This window comes from Oxyura jamaicensis, chromosome 5 (assembly GCF_011077185.1).
Source record: "Oxyura jamaicensis isolate SHBP4307 breed ruddy duck chromosome 5, BPBGC_Ojam_1.0, whole genome shotgun sequence".
In the NCBI taxonomy this organism is placed as follows: Eukaryota; Metazoa; Chordata; class Aves; order Anseriformes; family Anatidae; genus Oxyura; species Oxyura jamaicensis.
In genome coordinates this window covers 47,496,857-47,518,753 of record NC_048897.1, presented here as the reverse complement: position 1 = coordinate 47,518,753, position 21,897 = coordinate 47,496,857, and the positions used below count along the sequence as shown (strand labels likewise).

Sequence of the window (21,897 nt, the reverse complement as noted above, 5' to 3'; positions counted from 1 at the left end):
CACGCCACAAACTTGGTTAACAAACTTGGTGTGGATTTGGCTAAGGCACAGAGGTGGATGTAGGCATTCCCAGAACAGGGCCCTTCACCAGCACTGCTCTGCCACAAACCAACTTCCTAAGGGACCTGCCAGCCCTGATGGCTCTTTAAAAGCAAAGGCAAAATGTGAAACCATAATACACTGCAAGATACACCAGGCAAGTGCATGCAAACATCTAAATACAAGTGAGACATATTTAAGAGTTCACACATTGAAATTGCAGGACAACTGCATCACAACTTCCATCAGCACTTCTTGTCCCATTCATCTACGCTCAAAACAAAGGAGCAAAGGCTGCTTTCAAAATGTTATACTCAACATCGGTCACGCTATAAAAGGGAATTCCAAATTAGATTGAGTTACAGTGCAATAAATAACAAAATAATTAAATTACCAGAAATGTTAAGTCTTGACTGTAGGAGATCACAGGAGTTTTTTGGCTTGGAGCCTTCTGAAGTCTGAACAGAGCCCAAGAGAGCCTCAAAAGACACCTTGCATTTTATAAATATATCAAGTGTTTGTTTACACAGCGCTAAACAATACACACACTTCTGCCAATTAAGAAAATAATAGGACACATGGTAACAACTTCATTTTCCTATACTTTCTTTACCTGGAGGAAGCAACACTGAAAACTCTACTTCTTCTCTCTACATTTCCTAAATAGCAAGTTATCATTCAGACTTCTCCATAACACTGAAACATATTCTGTCTCCTATTTCTCTCTCCTGAAATATTTTTATTACCAAATGAACAACAACTCTGACTTATCTGTTTTTGCAACACACTCATGCATGTTCACAGAAAGCAGCAGGCTGCATTAAAACACTACCAAAATAAGCCATTTCACTATATATGACTCTGCCCCTGGGGAAAGGAATGAGAGCAGATAAGATGTGACAGATGTGTAGTCACGTCACTTAATACACGACTGGAAGGTGCTCAAATCATTATGGTGACAGGCGCAGCATAAGAACTTGCAAAGAATGGACTAAGCATTTATCTGGTTTGCTGCATACTTGATTCTTGTGTTCAGAAAAAGATACTGAAGTCCATGCAGATGCTTCTCTGAGAGAAGACAGCCTGCAACTGTCAATATGCAATATAGTTCTAGTAATAAAAAAAAGAGCATAGCATGTATAGTTTTGTCTGCAAAACCCCTCCATCACGAATATAAAATATGTTTGAGGTTGAATTCAAGGTCTGTCCTCTAAAACTTTCCTGTACTGAAATTCTAGAGGTTTGATTAAACTTGAAACTAACCCAAAACAAGAAGTTTAAATAAACCTAGCAACTGTAGATCTCTAAACTGATCTCATTCTCCAGGGTCTTAAAAAAAAGCAATTTTGCTGATAGCTCTTCTGTTTTGGTTTGAAAGACCCAAATAATAAGGATAAAATTGGAAATCACATGGTTACTGAATAAAGTAATAGGACTGGTCACTTGTCTGAAGATAAGCGCAATCCTAAGACTTTAAAAGATTAGGACTTCCAGGCAATTTTCCAGGAAAAGAATAAAAAATGCAGAAGAGTTCTGTTTTCTCACTCCTTTCAGGTTAAATACTCCTACTTGTCACAAATATCAAGAACATTGACAGGCAAGTCAAAAACATTTCTAAAGAGTAGTGTACCATTTAACTGCCAGTGTCCCTTCAGGAAGGACCAACCCCACTGTTTCAGATTGTTAGGCCCAAATCCTACAAACTGACCTGCACAGGTAGATCCCTGTGCCTGCAGGAATCTGCATTAAGTCAGAGAGGGAAAACTAACTCACAGGATCAGATCCTTCGTTTGAAGCTGGACCACTGTAACTCATTATGACACTAATCATAAATGTCTCAACAACACTCCCTGTGCCCCATCTGTTTTATCTTATTAGAGTTTTATATCTCAATCCATGGGACTAGCTACAGGAGTCAAATTAAGCACCTGCATATGACCGTGTTCCTGCAAGATCAGATCCTCAGACAAAGCCAATGTTTTTCCTATGCTTGAGAACATCTAGTGTGTTCCCCGCACCGGGCTACAAAATAGAGTAAAATAATTTTAACATTGATTTATTCATTTATACAAATATAAATCTAAATGTTCGCCATTTATCCATTTAAGCCAAAGGACAAACTCTATTCACATGCATTTCAGAGAAATGACCTGCCTATCAAAAACCACCTGCAGAAGTACAAAAATGAGTTTTCAAATTATTTTAAAGGAGCATTTGCTTCTTTATCATACTTTCACTAAACAACTGGAAAATTTCATAAAAGAATATTTGCTGCAGACTACAAAGTCAAAAATCCACCAGTGCTGATAGACCCTAGGCTGAAAAATGGCGAAGAGAGGAAGCGTTGTGCTCCAGAGTCACACATCCCACAGAAAGAAGCCCCAGATGTTTCAATGACAACTCCAGCAGAACAAATCCTACAGTCTAAGATTAATTTAATTGAAAAGACACATAAAAGGGGTATATGCTGGGTTTTTGTTGTTGTGTTTTGCCTATTTGTTTTCCCTCAACTTCTGTATTCCTCTGAAGTAGCATGGCTAAGAACCAAACCAAATGCAATTACACATCTGATACCTATTTCTGTACACTGATTACCAAATTTGTCAAACAGGTAGAGAGGATGGGACATGGGAAATCTACATGCCCGCAAAGCAAAAATGGGACAGGCCTCATATTAAACCTATTAAACTTGTTATTTTCCAAGATTATCAGTATCAACTCTGCTTAGTTTCATTACTTGTAACGGGAAAAAATAGCAATGAAAAAAATCTAAAAATCAAGTAAAACATTTAAGAATTCAGTAAAAGGAAACGCATCTGGAAGGTGATTCCCTCTTCCACACCAGCCAGATGCAATTCTCAGGGGCGCTGTCAGCCCCTGGATTTGTGCTGAAATTCAGTGACAACTAGGATTTATGGGAAGCATTCAAAATATTACAGAGATATTGGCATCCTTTTAAGAGCTGTGTGCTGGATCACGATTTTCTTTCCCAAATTAGAGGTTAAATTTGCCAGCAGAAACTCATCTGGAGCGGGAATATGCAGGCTGTCCAAGCAGTAGTGTCTTGCCTAAGACCTGATTGGCAGACTCTTTCCTCTTGAGATGCTGCAGCTCATGGGACCTTTCAATTTCCAAACCCAGCAGAAGCCAGGAGCTGGGAGTTACCTACTCACAAATGCTATCTCCTCAGTAATGCTTTGCTGTAGATCATTCAAGATCTGCCTGCGGGCTAAATTTGGCACCAGGGTCACAGGTTGCAGGCCCACACAAGGTAAGATCCTACTAGTCACACAGTTTCCCTCTGCTCACAAACCAATCTGCCATCGCCAAAATTATTGCTCATTTAGCTCAACTGCTGAGTAGTCTGTGTGCCTTGAAAATTCAAGTCATGGTACGGGTTAACATTAGCATTCAAAACTTCCACAAGTATCGCAAACAATTACCACACCCTCAAGTCACAGATAAAATATTTTGTGGAGCTTAAATACATACATTTCTGGCATGAAACGTTCCTCATTACTGGCAAAATTTCCCTGTAATTTCTGGTATGAGAATACTTTGAGTTCAGAAGTCAGCTGTAAAGTAAAATTGTTCTGGTTTTGAATTAAAAATCATTCTTGATCTTACCTTTCAGCAGAGGCAGGGGAGTTAACTCAATAGGCTTGCCCTGAGACCTAAACTGGGAGGAGCTTTGTGACCTCTTCTGTCTGGCTTTTCTGACGGACTTCCGAGAAAATCCGTCTACTTTATCCACTGATGGAGGAGTAGTTGGTGCTGAGGACATATCCCTACTGAAGGAAAACAAGTATTACAAACATATTCCAAACAGATAAAAAGGATAAAAATTCATTTAAACTTTCCCAAACCCTCGCTCTTTCTTTACCATTCTTCTTCTGACAATTTACGCAGACGGAGTTTTAGGAGAGAGAATCCACCAATGTATAAGAAAGCTTTATGGAATAACCTTAATGGAATACCGTAATTATTCTTCTCTCTCCCTTGTTTTATCTGCCTCGCACTTGCCAAAAATCCTGCAACAGGAAAAATTCAGACCTAATGATGACGTTATTGTGTCACTAGAACTTCATAAACCTGTAGACTTGATACAGGATTGAAGCCTTAAACTATATGTTGTCTGGGACAGAGCACCTTGAACTCATGCTGTGAGGCACCATGCAAGCTAAATAATGGGTACTCAAAAAGGTAGGAATGTCTTTTTCACGGTAGTCATCAAAATGCTTAGGATTAAAAAAAAAAAGACAAAAAAAAGCTTATTTACCACAACTTCATATAAGATTTTGCAGCAACATAATAAAGTACAGCAAAAAGTCCTGTTATGCTGCAGAGTTGCATTAGCGCTAACAAAGTTTACATACTGCTTGTTTACTCTCCATTTTAAAAATTCTCAGTTTCTGTACTAAGTCTCTCAACACACAGTTACTCCATGTTCTGGCATTTCTGTAATAATAGCAGCGTGGTAGCCATAATAGTTCTAAGGGCATAAGCCAGACAAGGTTTGCAGAGAGAGGCAGAGAGCCAAGAAAAGGTTTCTGCAAGCAAAAGTTTGTTTGTTTCCCAACTCTATCAGCTGGTCTAAGAAATAAGCATTGCTTCTTCCTATAAAGCAGGCCTTGGTAATGCTGCTGTCCTCCTCAGAAAAACTGAAAGGAAATATTTAAACAGTGGATTCAGCCATCCAGCTACTGTATTTACCAGTCTTGCTCCGGCTGCTAAAAAGGAAAGAGGCCTATCACATCTTGGTGCAATACGTGAGCAATACTCAAGGAAAACAAGAAAAGGAGGAATTTCGGCCTACGTACTTCAGGCAGCTCCGTGTACAGTTAACTTCACCAGCACGTGCACCTCTACTGAAATCAACAGAACTGCATCAATAGCACGACGAGCAGCAAGAGCAGTTCTGTTGATTTCAGTAGGGCCACGCACTTGTGCAAAGTTAAGCATCGGCATAAGCACTTGCAGGATCAGGGTCTTAGAACGTGTCCTTGGAAAGCATTACTCATCCCCAGTGTCTGTTGACTTCAATTACCAAAGCGACTCGGAGCCTGAAAGAAGTTGATCCCCCAAGATCGAGAGCACTTTCAAGTACTTTTATTATTAAAATATTTGTTTACTCGTGTGCTTCAGAAATTATTAAATCCATTGAAACAGACGGTATTTGGATTTGTCTTTTAGAATAAAACCTTTGGAAAGCAGGATTTACTGCAAGCGTAAACAAGTTCAGAAAGATAAGAAGTGTTTAATGCAAAATTATAGATATGTGCACTAAATCTATCAAAAATGGAAGTGCAAGCTCCAGAGCTTCTTCAAGGAAGCATGTGCAGCACCCAGATGCTGAAGTGTGCAGCTGGCATTACAGTAACGACAAAAACCTTACACCATCTTTTTTATTTTTCCTGAGATATTCCCCACCACCAATTTATAGTTTCTAAATATAATATGCTATCAGCAATACGATCCCGTACCTTAAACCAGCCTTGTTTATCATCTGGGGGAAAAAAATGCCACCATCACCAGGGCGTTCAGGCCCCAGCCAAGATTAATAAATGAAAAAGTCAGATAAACTGAAATAGAATGGCCTGTACTTCAGCAGCCCGCTTCTAAGATTTCAGCAGTCCGCCAAAAACCAGGAGCCCAAAGTTACCTGTTACATAAAGCAAATGCTGGGGATATCAGCAAAAACATATACGTAGAGCCTGAATTTGCTGGCCTTGTTTCATCTCATCAAAAAGATTCATCTCCTCATCACGTGCATCGCTGAAGTGTAACCATTTCTGCAGGGATGCCTGCACCCTCTCACAAAACAAAATTACCAAAATAACAATAATAATAATAATGGACAGCAACCCAAGCTGATCACTTAAACTGCAGGCTCATTGTGTCAGCGAGCAGCTTTACTGACACTTCCCTGCTGTAAATTTAGTAACAGTTTCCCTAACCTGCTTGATAAATTATTAAAACCTCATTCCAATTCAACCAGGCTACATCCCGGCTAACAGCCTTACAGTAAACACTGATCTCTTTTTTTTCATCCCTCCAAACGAGCCCTCGCTCCCCTGAATACAGCACGGCGGCGAGCCACGCTATTTCAACAAGGGGAGAAAAAATCAGATATATATATATATATATATATATAAAATAAATAAGAGGAGGTTATTGATTGTGTGGGGCGGAGAGCTGCAGGGCTGGGGATGTTCCCTTCAGCAACGGGGCTCGTTTCGTGGATTTAGGCTGCGCTCGACCCGGGGGGGGGGGAGCGGTTCAAACACCGCCGGGGGGAAGCCGAGGGGGCCCCGGCCGCCTCCTGCCCGCTGCCATCGGCCTTCCCCCCCCCCAGCCCCCCCGGGGCACCCGTCCCCCCCGGCTCCGTTACCTTGACCCTCCTGGTTGAGAAGCCGGAGACGGGGCGGGGGCGGGCGGCGGCCTGAGCCGGGCTTCGGCGGAGCGCGGCCGCTGCTTGGCGGCTGCCCGAGGGCGGGAGGCGCCGGGCTCGCTCCCTGCGGCGGCGGCGGCGCCGGATCCTGTACGCCCGGAGCTTGTAGTACGGCCGCAGCCGGTACGCCGGGAGCCCGGAGTAGGCCCGCAGCCTCGTAGTAGGCCCGCAGCCTGTAGGCCTCGGCGTTGGCGGCGGCCTTCCCCCGGCGCAGGGCGGCGTTTGGCGGCGGCTTCAGGCGCGGGCTCCGCTCAGTCCCATGCACTCGGCGCGGCCCCTGCCTGCGATGGCCGCTGCCTCGCTCTCACATTCCCGGCGGAGCCCTGGCGGAGGGGGCCCTGAGGAGGCGGCTCGGGGGGGGAGGAGGAGGAGGAGGAGGAGGAAGAGGAGGAGGAGGAGTGCGGGCCGAGCCGAGGGGGAGCGGCGGAGCGGCCGAGAGGGGGGATAGCGACGGAGGTTGGCGCTGCGAGGGGCGGAACGGGGCTGGAGCGGCGGCGGCTGCCTCGGCAGAAGCGGGGGGGTCCCGGCGGGCGGCGAGGTCGCGCTCCGGCTCGCTGCTATTGTGGCTCTCAGCGGGCTCCGGCCATGGCACTCGCTCGCTCACAGCCTCAGCGTTGCTGCCGCCGCCCCCCGCCCGCCCACTGGAGCCGGCCGCCGGGACGCGCCGCCTCATTGGCGCCCGCCGCCGCCGCCGGGACAGCCGGGAAAAGGGAGAGCGGCCCGACGACGACGAGGAGGAGGAGGAGGAGAAGCAGAAGGAGAAGGAGGAAAAGAAGGGGGCGGCGACGGGAGAGCGGTGGCGGAGAGCGGCACCGCCATCGCCCTCCTCGTCCCGCGGCGGGCAGGGGGGAGGCGGACGAGCGGCGGCCGGCGCCGCCAGAGCGAGGCCCGGCGGCTGAGGTAAAACCCGGTGATTCTGAGGTAAAACTCGGTAATGCTGAGGTAAAACCGATGTTTTTGAGGTAAAAACCGGTGATTCAGAGGTAAAACCCCGTAATCCTGAGATAAAGCCCCCGGCCCTCTTCGCGAGGAGCGCCGCGGGTCCGCCGGAGGACCCGGCCCGCCTCCGGGAGCGGGGTTTCGGCACCCCCGGGCCCCTTTACACCGGGTGGCTGTCAGGGGAACGATCTGTCTGGCTTCCTTTTTTTATTTTTATGGAGTGTATTTGTATATATAGCGGCCAGCACGATGAGCGGTTGTGGGTGGCATCGAGGATTATCATCGTTTTGTTTAGATTTGTTTACGTGATGGCTTGATTTTTTTCAGAATACAACTAATGGTGTTAATATGGCTGCTATGTTTAAAATACCATCCGCTATTGCCCCTGTATTTCTGGCAGAAAAAAAAAAAAAAAAAAAAAAAAGGAATCAGATTACCTGCAGTCATTCTGGGTTGATACAGCCAGAACTCCCTGATGTACAATAATTTTACATGAATTGAACTTGAGGGCAGTTTGAGGGCTGGTTGTTCTGGTGGGTCAGTCATGTCCCTGCTTGTGACTGTACCCTGAAAACTACAAAATCCTGAAAAAGGTACCCAGTTTCTGTCCCACTCAGTTGACTCCCCTGCTACATAAGCACCAGCACAGGTATAATGGAGGAGCTGGGAGTGTGGTAGAGGTAACTTGAGATCAATTTTAAGCTCTTGTAAACCTGCTTTCAAAAATACTAATTTTCAGTCAGGTAAGTTCCTTGGTTCAACTCACATTGTGACCGTAAGAGGAAGAAGGAACACACTAAATAAAAGCTCACTGCCACAGAAGGGTAACTGTGATAGACATGAATGGTTTTACCTCATATCTCTCAGTATGCCTCTTGAATAGCAGAAGAAGCATGTCTCCCCTAAATTTTACTATGTATACACTAAACAGTTCTACCTCTTTTCAGTCTTTCTTTGTGGGTCTAATTTTTAATCCTCTGAACACGCTCATTTCTTTTCCCTGTGTTCTCTGAAAAACATCCACATCTTATTCTGACCTGCAGCACCAAGACTGGATATAGCACTACAGCCAAGGCCTCATAAACAGCAGCATCTGCTCTGTCATGCCCATCACAGACCATGTTCCTGTGTACATATGCCAATACAAATACTTTTCAGACAGTGTGATTTATTCACAATATTGCTGAGCTGTTTTACCCCAGCATCCATTTCTGCTGACCTACCAAGCCAGATATTTCTACTTCGAGTAGACAGTAATGCCACTTGAGAATTGATTTATTGCAGCAGTCCTAATACTTTCCCTTTGTTTTTATTACCGGACAGATGGACAATCAAGCAGTCAAGACATCTTTTAAAATAAAATTCTGTGTGCTTTTAAGTGAGAAAAACTGTAAACATGTCATCTTTGTAAATCAATTGCATTCCTCAGAAGTGTAGTTGGAAGACCAAAATTCAGCAGAGATTGAGCTGTACCATGGTTACAGAATGTGTAACTGATTTTAAAGGAGATATTTGTATATAATTAAATTCACTCAAACCAACATTGCTGAAATAACCTAAATGCTAGCAGTGGCTTGTAACAAAGAATGTAGGTCAGTTTGGTTTTTATACCAACATCAAGTAAAATTTTGCAAAAACACTTAACTTCCTGTTGCTCTGATCAATGTGGAACCAAACCTGCAGATGCACATATTTGGCTTTGTTACGTGTACTTAATGCCATTAGTTTTGTTTGTCAGCCTCACACGGTAATACCCAGATTTATTCACTGGCCTGTGTACTTTTGGTCTGGACTGAATAGTGCAGCAAGCAGCTCATAAAATTACTGATGGCAAACTCTGTAGAAGGGAAGTTGTAGCACAGCCTGATGGCTAGACAGGCTTTGTAGGTGAAGTTGAGCATGGCGTGTTAAGTGGTTGTACTTGGATTTAATTTCACAATGGGAAGACCAATCATTGCAAAATGCTAAAAATCTAAAACTGAAGCACGTGGTACGGGTCCCTGCAGGTACAGGTCCCTGCAATAGAAGGGATAAAACTCAAGACTTCTTGAGGATCTCCCAGTGTGAGTTTGCTGCCCTGCACACAAGGCTTTCTACTTGTCATTCTGTCGTTGAGAAATAGCTATGGAATTAGTTCTTCAGTACTGCTGAACAGGGTGGTAAAAAATGCATTCAGATAGTTTGTCTTCTCTGAAAAATGCTTCATGTGCTATGGTTTTGTCCATTTGGACCGTGTGAAACATTTTTATGATGCTTTATACTTGGTGATATTTGTATGGTAACAACTCAAGAAATATATGGGGTTTATCAGTGAATAAAGAAAAATCTTACCTCTTTTTTATCACTTGGTCAGCAGAGTTTACAGAGTTGCCTTCCCTTTTTTTTCCAGGTTGCCTTCTTTTTTCTGTTTTGGTGTGTAAGATCTCCATCTGTAACGAGATTTAAGATCACAACATAAGATACAAATGTAAAACTCCTAATATTTAAAAGGGGCTCAGTTACTTGTCTTTCTCCTATTCCCTGATTGGTCTATATTTTATAAAGTTTAGTATTTTAAAAATGATTACACAGGTCCCAGGGTAATGGAGAAGAATGCGGTGATGGAGAAGAAAAAAGAAAAAGTACTACAGATATTTTACACATCTGCATATTTTATATGTGTCTGTATAAATATATAAAATATCAATTTGCAAGAATAAAAATGAACTGTCATCAGATAAAGTTCACAACCGATGGCTCACATACAGTGGGCCTATCTATGGTCATGCATGCAATACCTGTAACCTCTCCTGAGGATCTCCAAACAGTAATATGTTTTTTTGATCAGTATTTCTCCACTGCTGTCAAAGGCACAAGACGAGCCTACCTTTTAAAAGTTACACTGCCTTACTGGTCTTCAAAATGGATTTTTAAAAATAGCTTAGACAGGAATTCTCAGGGCCAGCTCCTCACCAGCTATGCACGGTCCTTTTTAGCCCCCTAGCAGTCAGAACAGCAGTCAAGAGTCCTCCAGAACGGAGTTTTTGTACCAGTGACTCAGATTTGTTCTGCTTCACGTTTTTTTTTGTGACAGAAGTTCCACTATAGACCATCTGCTATGGCCACTCAGGCAGGAATACGGAGCTCGCATCCACATTGGCATTCTGTCTGCTCTTTACATAGAAACTTCTCAAACAGGATTGCTAAATAGGTAACGCTGTGGAAGTCTTGCTCTGCTGAATGATAAACATAAATGGATTTAGCTGGAGCTTGTAAATGTTTCACGTAGCACATCCAATGTGTGTTTGTCTACAGAAGGGGTCATACAATGCTCCATAAAGGATCTCCTGTATGTCAAAAGGAGCATTATCGGGGTACCATGGGATTAGTTCAGATATTCCCTGTTCCAATACTACTAAGCAAGAAAAGACATGATCTCCCCAGAGAACTAATTATTCAGACCAGCAGGAAAAAGACCAGAAAGAGAAAGTATTATGGAGGAAGCAGCAGTGCTGTTTGAAGAGGCAAATCAGCATGAGCACAAGGCTTTTCTGATGCATCTTTTAACAAAAATGAACACAGTGGAATACTGCATCAAAGTGACTGTCCTGCTGCATCAGTTTGATTGAAACAGCACAATCTGAGAGTTGTTGTTTGCTATTGAATCAAAGCAGTCTGTAATGAAAAAAAAACATTCTATTTTGGCTGTTTACACCGCAGTTGACTTCTGTTTTTTATGTTTCACGTTTTGGAGAGGAAAGGTACAACCAGCTATTGGCCAACGTATATAATTGCCGTGCCAAATTTCTGGCATAAGAAGCCTGTGTTATCACATGGATATTTTGCCTCCCGCTCCCCCACGTCTCAGCTCTGCGATAACACTGTCAGTGCCCTCAGGAGCCGAATTCCTGATAAACTTGTGGGGTGAGGATTTTAGGGTCATAGACACAACTACCCGAAAGGGAGCTAACTCTTCTCTGTTTATAGACACTGCGTCACTAGAAGTCTGTTTCTGTAGTCAACATGGTAAGATAAGTAGGATCTTGCTCGCCTCTGCAGCTGGCTAGCTGCCTCCTCCGAGCACAAGTGAGCTGCTTTCGCTTACTCCCCAATTACCTTTTTTGTTCTTTTTTTTTTTTAATTTGATTAAATCTTTCCCCTCCCCCAGCTTCTTTACTTGCCTTCTAGCCCCAGGTGCTCCTTTAGGCGTAGTTTTCGGTGTTTTAACTTCCCTTCTCTGCCTGTTTCCCTCTGCCTGCTTCGGGTTTGGCGGTGCCCTCCTCAGCCGATTCCTCTCCAACGGTCGCTGCCCAACTGCCTCTGGGGGTTCCAGCGCTCCGCAGCCCTCCCCAAGGGCAGCCACACGCGGCGCTGCCTCTGGGGGCTGGAAGTACACGTGGAAACAGAGCACCAGCCCGTGTTACATTGTCCCCTGCACCGGGGTATGTCTGAATCCCAGCTTAAAGAAGGCCTCCTCCTGTTTCTCCTTCCGTTTCTTTGCTTTTTGCTCAAGTCTCCTCGTTTCAGTTATCTCCCAGGATAAGGCTGTCCTCTTCTGATGAGCTGCCAGCCTCTCCAGATGAGTACCTCTTTTTTGGCCCGGCTTCCAACATCATCACACTCCAGAACGAACAAAATGGGTACGATACCAGTGGGTGGTCCAGGTGTCCAGCAGTGCTTCACGTGTATGAACAGCTCTCAGAGTGCTTCCCGCAGCTCCAGCGAGGTACCTGTTGGTTTCCCTCCCAGGCTTAGTGCGTATCTGTGGTTCTAGCCACAGCTGATACTAGAGATTTTCCCGAAGCACAGAGGCACTAAGGACTGAGTAGGCTAAGATAGAATAATTTTCTTTTGAAAGAGAACAAGTGAGTGTTCGGAAATGTGCTCACAGAGGCTCAACATCACTTATTGGCTCAGATCTGGCCAATATTGGGTCCCTTTTGGAGCCGGCTGAAACTGGCCCCTATCTAACACAGGGCAGCTGCTGGATTCTTCTCACAGAGACCACCCCTGCAGCCCCCAGCTACCAAAGCCTTGCCACATAAACCCAGTACAGTCCTATGTTACAGCTTTAACGTTTAGATACTTTTCAATTTAAAGTTTTCAAACAATGGCAAATAAAAGTGTACATTTATATTCTGTAGCTCAGCATTGTAGGGAATGTTTAACATCATGGGGAGTCTTAAAGCACTTAAATAAGTTTAAAATGTAAGTCCTGATGGGTTCCAAAGCTTGCAACATGAAGCTAGGCAGAGGAAGGGGCTGTACAGGTGCCGAGGGCATTTCCACAGGCTTTTTGAACAAACTATTAGAGACAGCAGGAGCGGAAATACTTAGAAGGAAATGGCTGAGAGTTAGTTACAGGTACAAACACAAATCCTCGTGGGAGCCTGCTGCATGCGCAGGACTGCCCTCACACTGAGCAAAACAAAACAAAGAGTTTGGGAGGGAGCAATGTGTTTTCCAGCCTTACCTTTTCAGAAAAATAATGGGCTAAAACTTGGCAGGGGGGAGAACACAACAAATAAACTGCAGCGGAGGCAGGAATCGAGTGGGATAAGCTTAGTTCACTTAGTGGTGCATGTTGTAGAGGCAACTTAAGAGACAGTCAGTGGAGGCCATAAAGTATGATTTCTTTGCACAGAAAATCAAGATACTGAGCAACTCGCAGGAACATTTTAGAGTGGTGATGAGATTACAGTGAAGGAAAGGGTTTTAATTCAAAGGGGCCATTGGCCTGGAGAAGGGAGGAAAACAGGTGAGCAGAATCCCGTATTTCCATATAAGAAATACCACTTTATAATACGGATATTTTCCTTGGAGCAGTGATCTCAGCAGAGAGGAAATGCCTGGTAGAGCCTGGGTTGTTGGACATACAGGCAGGTGTTTTGTTAGGACAATGGTGTGGTATTCCTGCAGCTGCTAAAGTGGTTGCTAGTATCTTGTCTGGAGCTGTATTGCTAAATCAAAGGTGGAGAACCAGACTCCTGAACATCCACGCCGTATAACTGTTAGCTCTGGCTGTTTTCTACACTCAAGTAGTCCCCTCTACACCCACTGTGAGGGCTAGCCATAAATAGGTGCAAGCCCCTCAGTGCTGTGTCTGTTCCCTGGCTGGCAGGTATAGCAGTAGGAACATTACCTGGAGAGGAATCTGTGATTACTGCTGGAATAGGAAGGATAGGAAAAGAAAGGCTGTAAGAGCATTTTCTAAAATCCAAATCCACTGTCTAGTTTAAACAAATAGGGTACTTTTACCCCTGAAAAAAATACATGAATAGGAAGGCTTGTAGTTTTTTATTGACCCTCTACAGGAATTAGAGATGCCATATAAATGATGAGCAAGAAAGGGATTGTCTTCAAATGAGAACGGGAACTGGAATTGAAATCAGAAAGCTATGAATCCTGCAAAAACACAGGCATCGATTAGATTTATATGAAAAATAGCAAACACCTGACTAAGCAGACCACACAAAACTAGGTAATTGGAACAAGAACAGAAATGGTGTTCTGTGCAAGTGCTGGAAGTTTAAAAACTTAGTTGAAGAAACGAGAATTTCTCACTTTAAATGAGCATATTGATATAACTGATTTCTTTGGAAGCACTGAAAAGGAATAGTATTCAAGCCTCTCACATACTTGATGACAAAAAGAGACTAGAATGTTAAGAAAGGAATGGAGAATAAAATGGGAAACATCATTATACCATTGTACAAATCCATCATGCATCCTTATCTTTAATGCCGCCTACTTTGGTATAGATTGTATTTAGAAAAAAGAATATGAGAAGACTGAAAGTTAATATGGCTTGGTACAATTACCACGCGAGAAGGGGATTCATATACTGGGAATCCTGAGCTTGGAAGAAAAAAATCGAGTTTGAATTTGGCAGAGGTCTGTAGATATCTTTGATGGAGTGGAGATGGGGAATGAGTGACTTATTTTTCAAAACTGTTTTGTATTATTTGTTCTTATCTGACAAGATGAAATAAACGACCTTTCACATCCCATTACAGAGGCAAAAGGTAGGAACAGATTAAAAAAAAAAACATGCTGAAGAACACCAAGGAGATTAGATTGTCCTTGGACTTTAACACGCTAGCATAATTGCGACATATATATACAACACATTAATGACTTTAGAAGCTTATCTGCCACTAAATAAAAATGCACCACGCACGATAAGCTTTCTATAGAGAAGTCTAGAAGCCAGATTTAAAGTAGGATAACTCAGTAAACGTAGAAGAATTTGAACCAATATAAAATCTGTAATGTGTTACGTAAGATTTGGCTTATTACCATTATTAAGTGGCTATTTTAGTACGCTATCCAATCCCCATACTTACAGAGTTTTCAACATTCTTCAGTGTCAGGTAGTTCCCAGAAGGATTTATAGCAAGAATCTATAACCAAGACTTGAATGAGAGAAGATCAAAAATAGAGCAAAGATTTTCTTTCTTTTTTTTTTTTTTTTTTTAAGAGAACGCAAGTAGGAGTTAAAAACATGATTTGCAAAAGTACCACCAGACACCTCTGGAAATTTCATTTTAAGCTATATTTAGTACATTCAAAGAAATTGTGGCTCCCAGTTGAGCCATATCAGCTCAAATACAGATAAAAAATAATCAGACCACATAGACTGTTCACTCATCCTGAATAAATAAATATTTAATGTAATTGTGCACTTCTGAGTCATGTTTAGTTCTGGTATGTGCCTTTCGAAGTGAATTCCTACCTCTAAGGAGATTCACCTCTTAACTGCTATTTCTCTGCACTGCATTTATTTAAGTCCAGCAAAAATATGTCAGACTATGACATTCTAATCGTGAGAGCCTTCGGTACGCAAATAGCTAATGAGAGCTCTTCAAATTAGCTCTCCCCTGCAAAGTTATTTTAGAATCATTCCTGTGTCTTCCTGGGTTTTAGTGATGAGCTTTTGAGACATTTTTTATTTGTCGTGTTAACTTTGATGAGCGTAGTTCTTGAAAGGTTATCACCATCTCATAGTCTGAGTGTGAGATGCTCCAAGGGCAACACCTGGCTGAGTCCAAGTTCAATGGCTGGCTGAGAACAATTTTACAATGAGATTTTTTCTCTTTTTACTGATTTCATACCTAGATCAAATGCATATTATGATCTTAGGTTCCTTTTCTGAAAACTCACTGCAGCATCGTTTCAGACCTTAAAATACTGCATAACCCAGATTCTGGAAAATATGAACATAAATTTGCTCCAGCTTCTACATAAAACATATTTTCTGAGTTACTGAACTTCCTTCCAAAGTACACTGCTTCTGATCCAGAGTTTCATTCCTTAACATTCAGACTGTTCTGCTCCCACCAAATTTAACTGTGCACCCATTCAAACACACCTTAGGCCCTTTCCCAGCCTGATCCATCTATTTCCAGGGGGTGGGGATGTTACGTGAAGCTATGCAGAACCCTTCTGATACACAACGGTGAACATGCTTTGTAGATTTTGTCATTCCTGGTGCTATGACACTTGGCACAGTGTTTGATATATACATATAAGCAATTTAACTTCTTGCATCTTGGTCCCCACCACAGCTCACTGCCTTGCTTTTAACAGATTGACAGAATTATAGCAAATATGCATGCCGAAGCTGTCGCACACTACCGTTGCCCATCATCCCCTTCAAATTGTTTCTTCAGGAAAATTGTCATCTATTGTTGCTCCCGCTGGTAATCGTCAACAGGATATTTCCACCAGAATGCCATGCATGCATATTTTAATTTCATTAGCAAAAATATTTGCCATCCCAAATGTTCCTTGTTTATTCAAACCATTAAACAAATGTAGGTAAGGTAGTCTGCTTTCCGCTGTGATCTACAAAGACACTGTATTACCTGCTGGGGAAAAAAATGTAAAAAAAAACAACAGAAGAAAAAGAAGGTAGTGCATCTATTGCTGCTACATGTTTAATTTGATTTGATTTACTATACTTAACTTTTTCATTTGTTGGCAAAAACAACCGTAGCTGTTGCAAATGCTGTTTGCCAGTGTTTCCATCTGCATCTTCAGTTACTTCTTGGATTCTTTCTCTTAGAAAGAGAAAGAATCCAAGCAGCAGTCTGCTCGCGTCTCTGAATTCTCGTGGGAATTTTTCCCGTTTAGTGGTTAAATTCACAGTAGCATCAGGTTATTCACATTATGAGTCACATTTTCCTAGAGTTCAAGACACCTGGACCTGGTCCCCTCTCAGGTATCTTACATGCTCCTGGTGGTCTCCCTCAGTGATAGGGAATGCCGCTGTCTCCCCTTTAGAGGTCCCTCCGCCCCGTTGTATGTGCTGTATGGCCGCTATTTCAGTGTGGTTGCAAACACCAGATTCTGTTTGGGGGAGTTTACCTACATGAACCTCAGCTCATCATTCTACTGTGTGGGCTTATTTGGAAAGCAGATCCTTTATCTTACCTTTCCCCTGTTATTTCCATAAAGCACTCAGGAAAGCAATCAATTTAGTCTGGAAGTTAGTGCTGCATTCGTTCCAAATTTCTATCTGACCTGCTTTCTGCTGACCCTTTACTTAAGCGATTATGTACATATGTGCGTGCATGTATGTTTGCGATGCTTTCTATCTTGCTCAAGTTCAATTTATGTAATTGCTACATTTAACGAGCTTTTCTCTTGGGCTTAATGTCCCAGTTGTTTTATTAGTATTGTAACAAGTCTGCTCATAGGAGGCACATCCACTGCACATCTGAATGAAAGTAAACATCCTGTGTTTCTCAGCCTTCTATAAACCCCAACAGATGGCTGCTACTTTTACAAACTGTGCTGAATAGGATGGCTCGTATTTCCTATGCAAAAGTCTTTATTTCTGAAATCCCAGCCCAGAATACTTCTTGCAGGTTGAAGCACAGATCCGGACACAAATCAGTTCAGCCCTAGTCAGTCCTGTGTGGCGGTTCTTCACAGCTCAGATCCTCCTGCTTTCTGCAATGGACGCGCAGAGGGACGTACCTTCTATTCCTGATCCATCCAAAGCTGCAGGAGGACTGGTAACAGCTTCCCCATGTATGGCCTTGGTAATCAAGCCTAAAGGTCCTTTGTACAGTACGTCTGCCAGAACTTTTAAGTGTTTATTTTATCCCAGTGATTAAGTGGTTTTTGGAGATCTGTCATATTCTTTGAATGACTTAATGACTTACAGTGATTTCTCCTTAACACTCAGAGCCAGTCCCTGCTCAGGATGCTGTCAGAATCATCAGGAACTGGTGCATGTTTTCTCTACCTCAGCTAATGTTCAGCCAACATATACCACAGGGTATGTCTTAGCCTGATATTCTTGCAGCAACACAACGCTGATGTGGTCTGTACCAACACCCATCCTGGAAGCAAGGGCGCTTCAGTGCCTGGGTGAATTAGCAGCAATGCCAGCTTGAGATTCAACCCCTGTGTGCATGTATGTATTTAATCATGGACCCATTCCCATTACGGTTATTTTTACTAAAAAATCAACAAGTGAGCTACTGTGGCTTAATGTCCAGGCAAGTAGTCTCTATTTAAGTCTTAAAACGATCATGAGGCTGCTTTGTCCCTAGGGAGAGGCAGTTTGGGGGAACAGTCTTCACCTTTTCTCCATTAAAACTTCTCCACTGAATGGCAGGCTTGCTCTGAGCTGCCTGTGACCACTCTCCACTGACTGTATTAAGTATCTAAGGAAAAGATAAAGCTTTTTGAAGACCACTTTGCATTCTTCTAGACCCTGTATACTAACTTTTTTTTTTTTTTGCATGGAAGATCTGTCTGTTCTGCTGTGTTCTGTGGCCCTAAGAATTATGCCATTTGCTTAGGAATGTTTATGTCCAGTTTAATTCTGAAGAATTATGAAATTCCTGATGTTTTTCCTCTAAAAATACTGTTTACCAAAATGGCTGAGTGCAAGCTAATCTAGCATTAGCTACCCTTGTATACCTTCATCACCAAGAACTTCTCTGATGTGTGGTACTCAGGGGATATTCTCTTCCATCATGCCAACACAAAAAGTTTCCAGTGGCTATAAAATGCCTACTTTCATTAAGAATCCAGTAGACTGGCCACACTCCCAAACCCATCATGTCTTTTCTATTTACAAAATCAAAGTCATTTATACTTCCAATTACCTTTGCAATTCATGGTGTTTTTTTTAACAAACTGACCCGTTAGGCCCATTTTCATTGTGCTTTAAGGTATTTTATACCTTTGCATCGTATCGCGTTATCATTAGCTATCTCATCCTTCAATTCACTGTTTGATCATTTCAGAGCAACCCAGGAGGCAGGAACTGTGAAACCAGAGACTTTAAAGGTTTCTCACCGGAGTTGTGATCACGGTGATGGTGTTTCTGATACAACTCCCAGTAATGGCAACATCCTCTCGGAGCAGTTTTTCTGTGGTTAAACAGAGTACACTGTTGGTCAAAATGTGTAACTAGTTTGAGTAAGATGAGACTCCATTCAGTCTGCCTTCCCGTGTTTCCTTGAACAGAGACTCCCTAGGTGGTTACATCCATTTTCCCACTAATGGGACTAAGTGCCATTGACTGCTGTACACAGCCAGAGAATTTCTTGAGAGGATGTTTTGTTTTTTTAAAAAAAGATTGTGCTCAGAAAAATCAATATTATGGAAAAAAACAACCTGTCTGTCAGCACTTTCCACTACATGGAGCAGAGCTTCCATTTGCTTTATCCTACCACATACCCTGGCCACAGAAAGATAGTACTGACATTGGGTGGACTACCTGCATTCACTGCACTCTGCCAAGAATTTCTTACATTTTATTAATCGCAATATTCCAGTTCTTCTTTTGTTTTTTTAATCTAGAAAAAAAGATTTCAGGACTGCTTGTACTGACTTGCAAGTACTTTTAAATAAACTGTGAACTGCAAAGTTGAATCTATCTACTTCTTATCTTCATTCTGCACTTTTTTACTGCAGCCATGCTTATTCAACTTTTCCACTAACTCAGCAAAAGCATCTTGAACCCGTTTGCCTGCTACAGTAAGACACATGCTTATGTACGTAGAATTCCCTTCTTGTCTGGGAAGCTGGACAACAGTACAACCCCAAGAACCCCAAAAGTAGGATAACTTTTCCACCTGTACAAAAATTTCCGGTTCACACACAAGTGTGCTCGAGTAAAATCATCATGAATGATACCAGTGGTCACACGAGGCATCTAAATCTGTTACTCCCTACCCAGAAAGCTGGGTTCAAGTGTAGGCCAAGTCATTAGGTAATATATAATTTCTACTGATGTTTGTTACATTAAGAAACAAAAGACCATGTTTACAGCCTTATAAATTTTAACTGGGAAAGAAACTTCATATGAAAGTACTGATCATAGCCACAGCCTCACATGCTGCTAAGCCCCAGGTAAACGCATGCAGCCTCTCACCTTCTTGCTCCATAGCCTGAAACAGAAAGATGCACTATATGAATCGCTTACACCTAGCTCATTTCTCCTCCCCAGTTAATTTGTAACTACTGTGCATGCCTTTGCAGCGGGCTGAAATCTATTCTAGCCAGCCAGGGCTACGTTGCTGCTAGATAGGATGAAAGCAAGGTCAAGCTAATCAAGCCCTTTAGGAGGGCAGCAAGCTGCGTGGCTATCAAAGGTTACAGTAGGCTGAAACTTATCAGGAGAGAAGTACAAACAACTCCTTATGAGCATAAATAAGGCACATTCAAATGTGTTTAATTGTGCGTGCCTGTCTGAAAATCTGGCTCATCATTCTTCTTTCCATTTCTCACTCAGAGGGTCACCAGTGCCTGAAAACACTGATAATGCCAAGGAAGCCAATTCCCTGTGGGAGCATGACTCTGCTCCACACACAGAAATTTTCCCTTCTGTCACTTGGCATAATTCAGTATGTGACTTGCTAATTCGAGATATAAACAAGAGAGAGGGACCAGGGCCAATCGTTGCAAGAGGAATTCTCAAACCTTCCCAGTCAGTGAATAATACCTCCCCTTTGGAAACGTCGCCCATTTCACTGTTCTTTTTAGCTCAACCAGAACCATTTCCTTGGATCTTGTAACCTAGGGGGAAATAGGAATAATGCTGTACTCAAACGTACACCTATTAGACTGTAAAAACAAACCACTCAGTGTCTGCAATGCACGACACAATTTAGCAGATAAGTTTCTCTCATCATATAGTTCTTTTGTTCCTGTGAATCGCTTATTTCCTTTCTTTCTCAGTATCATTTTCTCCCATAACTTTGTTATTCTTTAACACCTTTAAATATAGTTATGAAATACATAAGTGTGTATTTAAATATATCTTTGTTCCTGCTGCTCTCATCCCTGTTACAAATGCAATTTAAAAACTTCATGCGTATTTATGCACCATTCATCAGGCTTCTGAGGAGGAAAAAACTTTTCTTTATACCTTCCTTTACTAGTTTCTTTCGTTCCCATGTCCCAGGATGCACAAGGTTGCTGCAGCTTTGCAGGCTTTTCCTGAAAATGGGTAAGAAAATGATACATCCAAAGTTAAACAAAGGGAAAATGCACCAGAAGCACAGATGAACATTTTCTGAAAGCCCAACTGAAGATGTTACCCTTCCTTCAGTTCCTCATCTGACCCATGAGAGCATCTTTCGCCCCTCCTGCAGGATGGAGCATCTGGTTCTGCTTTGGGAGGTGAAACCAAGAGGTTTCTGGCTCAGGGTCACACACATACATGTGGGGATTCTTTACTAAAGCATACAGGGAGATACAGGGACTTCTTTGCTTGGCATATCCTTAGCAGCTGCTTCGGTAATTGCTCCACTCTGTTTACACCAGTTGCTCCTTTGGCACTCGCCAAATCCTTCCAATGTGCATTCAGAGCTTCTAGTGCTTCCACGCCATGCCAACTATCAAGGCAACCACAGCAGGGAGGTGGTTGCAAAAGCTCCTTGCTCCTTTGGCTCCCTCCTTTGTTCAGAGGAGCTCGTCTGCAGTTTTATTACAAAAAGTACTCTGGAATTAAGACAAAGACACAAACTCAACTCTTTTCACTTGCAGAACTGCACCTGCATTGTGGACCATACAAGCAGTCCTGAAACCTGTGTTGCTTACAGCTTAAGTTTCACTTCAGAGCCCAATTTAGAAAGGCCGGGCTAGCACTTGCATTTTAAGGGAGCTGGCTTCATTTTTTTAAGCGTTTGGATCTGAAGTTCAAACTTTTAATGTCTCAAATTAAGGAAAGCTGAGAATTTATGGGAGTGTAGAGGGCACAATGCCTTCAACAGAACTATTAAACTGAATTAAAGAGAGTGAGAATTTCTTATCAGAGGAAAAGAGTAGAATTCAATGAAAGTTGCTACTCCTGGCTAACAAGTTCAAAGATCAATTCTCCTGATTTTTTTTCAGTGAACTAAGTTTGAGGGGAAAAATAGAGTATTTATCAGTGCTTAAACACGATGCTGCAGCGAGGTGCTGTAGTTTGCGTTATCACTAGAATTACCTAGAATTATCAATCCAACACTTAAGAGAAA

At 42.6% G+C, this 21,897-nt stretch overlaps 2 protein-coding genes across 8 annotated transcripts in view; one reads left to right on the top strand and one right to left on the bottom strand.

The window, feature by feature from the left end:
* PPP2R5E (protein phosphatase 2 regulatory subunit B'epsilon) overlaps positions 1–7,113 on the bottom strand; it is a 74,622-nt gene extending 67,509 nt beyond the window's left edge. Inside the window, exons 1-2 of one of the 3 annotated variants that reach the window (XM_035328049.1) lie at positions 6,431–7,113; positions 3,667–3,830 (exon numbers count right to left, since the gene is read on the bottom strand). In XM_035328049.1, coding sequence (XP_035183940.1) covers positions 3,667–3,823 — 157 coding nt within the window. In that variant the 5' untranslated portion in view covers positions 3,824–3,830; positions 6,431–7,113. The remainder of the gene's footprint in view (positions 1–3,666; positions 3,831–6,430) is intronic. The other 2 variants (XM_035328047.1, XM_035328048.1) reach the window with 2 other exon arrangements.
* LOC118168023 overlaps positions 7,053–21,897 on the top strand; it is a 27,658-nt gene continuing 12,813 nt past the window's right edge. The window contains exons 1-3 of one of the 5 annotated variants that reach the window (XM_035328059.1): positions 7,053–7,390; positions 11,936–12,048; positions 20,169–20,363. In XM_035328059.1, the coding sequence (XP_035183950.1) occupies positions 7,076–7,390; positions 11,936–12,048; positions 20,169–20,363 (623 nt within the window). In that variant the 5' untranslated portion in view covers positions 7,053–7,075. Of the gene's footprint in view, positions 7,391–11,935; positions 12,135–13,052; positions 14,282–17,280; positions 19,307–20,168; positions 20,364–21,897 lie in introns of those variants that run through there. The other 4 variants (XM_035328061.1, XM_035328060.1, XM_035328058.1 and 1 more) reach the window with 4 other exon arrangements.